Source organism: Piliocolobus tephrosceles, unplaced genomic scaffold (assembly GCF_002776525.5).
Source record: "Piliocolobus tephrosceles isolate RC106 unplaced genomic scaffold, ASM277652v3 unscaffolded_5705, whole genome shotgun sequence".
Classification (NCBI taxonomy): domain Eukaryota; kingdom Metazoa; phylum Chordata; class Mammalia; order Primates; family Cercopithecidae; genus Piliocolobus; species Piliocolobus tephrosceles.
Window position 1 is genome coordinate 1 of NW_022332836.1, and position 2981 is coordinate 2981.

Consider the following 2981-nt stretch of genomic DNA (forward strand, 5'->3'; position numbering starts at 1 on the left):
GAGGTCTGCTGCAGGGTGCAGGTGCTCAGCATGGCTGGGCTCACACTGATGGACCGGCAAAACGGGTAGGGCCAGGGTTGAGGCTGTTCCTCAGACACCATTTGCTGGTTTGAGGAGGGGCCCCAGGCCCACAGCATGGCTCCCTGCTCCTCAGATAAATACGCTGTGCGCTTCATCCCTCGGGAGAATGGCGTTTACCTGATTGACGTCAAGTTCAATGGCACCCACATCCCTGGAAGCCCCTTCAAGATCCGAGTTGGGGAGCCCGGGCATGGAGGGGACCCAGGCTTGGTGTCTGCTTACGGAGCAGGCCTGGAAGGCGGTGTCACAGGTAAGTCTGTGGGTGCGGCTGCAGGTGTGCACGCAGCTGTTACGCCCCTGCCTCCAAGCTCTCGGTGACAACGGGAGGCACCTGGAGGTGACAAGCCTGTGCTGGGTGGCCGAGGACAGGGAGGCAGAACAGTCTGGCTCTGCCTGACCTCCTGTGCTCCCAGGGAGCCCAGCTGAGTTCATCGTGAACACGAGCAATGCAGGAGCTGGTGCCCTGTCGGTGACCATTGATGGCCCCTCCAAGGTGAAGATGGATTGCCAGGAGTGCCCTGAGGGCTACCGTGTCACCTATACCCCCATGGCACCTGGCAGCTACCTCATCTCCATCAAGTATGGTGGCCCCTATCACATTGGGGGTAGCCCCTTCAAGGCCAAAGTCACAGGTGAGCCTGGGGCCAAGCTGTTGGCAACTGCCCAATGCCTGGCACCATGGCCACCTCTTAGCCCCACCCACTCCTCCCTGCAGGCCCCCGTCTCGTCAGCAACCACAGCCTCCACGAGACATCATCAGTATTTGTAGACTCTCTGACCAAGGCCACCTGCGCCCCCCAGCATGGGGTCCCGGGTCCTGGGCCTGCTGACGCCACGAAGGTGGTGGCCAAGGGCCTGGGGCTGAGCAAGGCCTACACAGGCCAGAAGAGCAGCTTCACAGTAGACTGCAGCAAAGCAGGTGGGCAAACCCGGGCCCCCGGCCCACCTTCCCACCAAAATGAGGCCAGAAATCACAGGATGGCCAGTGTCTGAGAGAGCGGGGACCGCCTTTGGGGTATGGCTGTCACTTCTAGAGCCACCTCCTGGACCCTCAAACAAAGGCCAGGAAGGAACCGGAATCTGCTAGGCCGGCCTGGGTTGGGGAGGTGCTGGCAGCTCTTTAGCAAGAGAGAACTGTCACCCCAGAACTGGCTAGGGACAGGAGAGGAGAGGACACCAGCGGGAGGAAGGGGGCTGGGACCTGTGACTGAGGACCCCTCTTGCCTCAGGCAACAACATGCTGCTGGTGGGGGTTCATGGCCCAAGGACCCCCTGCGAGGAGATCCTGGTGAAGCACGTGGGTAGCCGGCTCTACAGCGTGTCCTACCTGCTCAAGGACAAGGGGGAGTACACACTGGTGGTCAAGTGGGGCGACGAACACATCCCAGGCAGCCCCTACCGCGTTGTGGTGCCCTGAGTCTGGGGTCAGTGCCAGCCGGCAGCCCCCAAGCCTGCCCCACTATCCAAGCAGCCCCACCCTCCTTCCCTCAGCCCTGGCCCCAGGCCACCTTGGCCGCCCGCCTGTCACTGCAGCCGCCCCTGCCCTGTGCCGTGCTGCGCTCACCTGCCTCCCCAGCCAGCCGCTGACCTCTCGGCTTTCACTTGGGCAGAGGGAGCCATTTGGTGGCGCTGCTTGTCTTCTTTGGTTCTGGGAGGGGTGAGGGATGCGGGTCCTGTACACGACCACCCGCTAGTTCTCTTCTCCAGCCAAGAGGAATAAAGTTTTGCTTCCATTCTCCTGTGGGTGGCTGTAGCTTTGTTGGGGTTGGGGGACCAGTCAAGGCCAACCTGACAGGGGTGCCAATGAGCCTATCAAAGCGTGGGCCGACCACAGGTCATCTCCCTCCGGGGCTCCTGCTTCACCCCACCCTGACTCCAGAAGGCTCGATCTATACTTGCTTCCTCTGCCTCCCTGAGTTCAAGCCGACGCAAGGCGAGGGACATGTAGCAACCCAGAATGGAGCCCAGACTGCAAGGAGGCAAAGAGCTGGGGAGGAGAGCCCATTACTGGGTAGGGTGATGTCAGGAAGGCTCCCTGGTAGAGGTGGCCAGATAGTCAAGGGCCCTCTAAGCAGTCCTCAAAATCACAGCAGGCCCTGGCCATCTGCCAGGTAACTTGAACATGCCACCATTCCCCTGAACAAGGGATTGGGATGAGGCCCCCTCCCCCAGGCTTGGTACAGGCCCCTTTGGTTAACAGGTGGCAGTAGGTGGATGCGTTCAAGCTGCCAATCCCAGGTACCCTGGGGCCCCTGGTGAGTATCTCCTCATTGGTACCCCTGCCGTGGATTCCCACACCAACCTATGTTCTCCCACTGTAAAGACTGCCCCCAAACACACAACATCCCAAGTCATCCTGGCTCCTAGTGCTGCCTGCATGCTCTTGGGACATGCCAACTGCAGCACACACAGTTGCCTGCCCCGTGGGCCAAGGGCTTCAAGTGGCTTTGGCCCAGACCAAACCCCTGACAAGCACACCACCACCTCAGACATCTGCAGACAAGGGCCAGGAAGCAAGGCTCTCAGGGACAACACTCAGCTTTCTTGCCACATCCTCCCTCAGCTCCACAGCATCTGACACGAAGCCCTACGGGTCCCCATGACCCCAGAGCCCACAGCTCAAGGCTAGGCACATGATCAAGGTGAAGGAAAGGACCAGGCCATAGCCTGCAGCCATGGCACACATCAAACCCAGGCCTTCTGAGACCTCAACACCATGCGTGCCCTCCTTGACTCCTGTTGAGAGGGCAGAGTAGAAAAGGCAGCGGCAGCTCAGACAGGATGGCTACTTTTATTTCTCACTGGGGCTGGGCGGCTGGCCCCAGGCTCAGGGCGGCCACTCACTGGGAGACAGGGGCAAGCAAGACACAGAAAGGGGAAGTCCCACCCCCAGCCCCTCT

At 60.8% G+C, this 2981-nt stretch overlaps 1 protein-coding gene across 1 annotated transcript; it reads left to right on the top strand.

Annotated features, from left to right (window-relative positions):
* On the top strand, positions 1-1818 carry LOC111532507 (filamin-A-like). Its single transcript, XM_023199615.1, has 4 exons — positions 1-331; positions 495-713; positions 797-1000; positions 1311-1818. The coding sequence occupies exons 1-4, from the start codon at positions 136-138 to the stop codon at positions 1496-1498; spliced, it is 807 nt and encodes a 268-aa protein (XP_023055383.1). The 5' UTR covers positions 1-135; the 3' UTR covers positions 1499-1818.
* The last annotated feature ends 1163 nt before the right edge of the window (positions 1819-2981 follow it).

What these genes read in the sequence shown, in the direction of transcription:
- LOC111532507 (XM_023199615.1), top strand. Translation starts at nt 136, where the DNA reads ATGGCTCCCTGCTCCTCAGATAAATACGCTGTGCGCTTCATCCCTCGG. An exon ending in CCTGGAAGGCGGTGTCACAG is followed by an intron (nt 332 to 494) that starts GTAAGTCTGTGG and finishes CTGTGCTCCCAG; the next exon opens with GGAGCCCAGCTGAGTTCATC. An exon ending in CTTCAAGGCCAAAGTCACAG is followed by an intron (nt 714 to 796) that starts GTGAGCCTGGGG and finishes TCCTCCCTGCAG; the next exon opens with GCCCCCGTCTCGTCAGCAAC.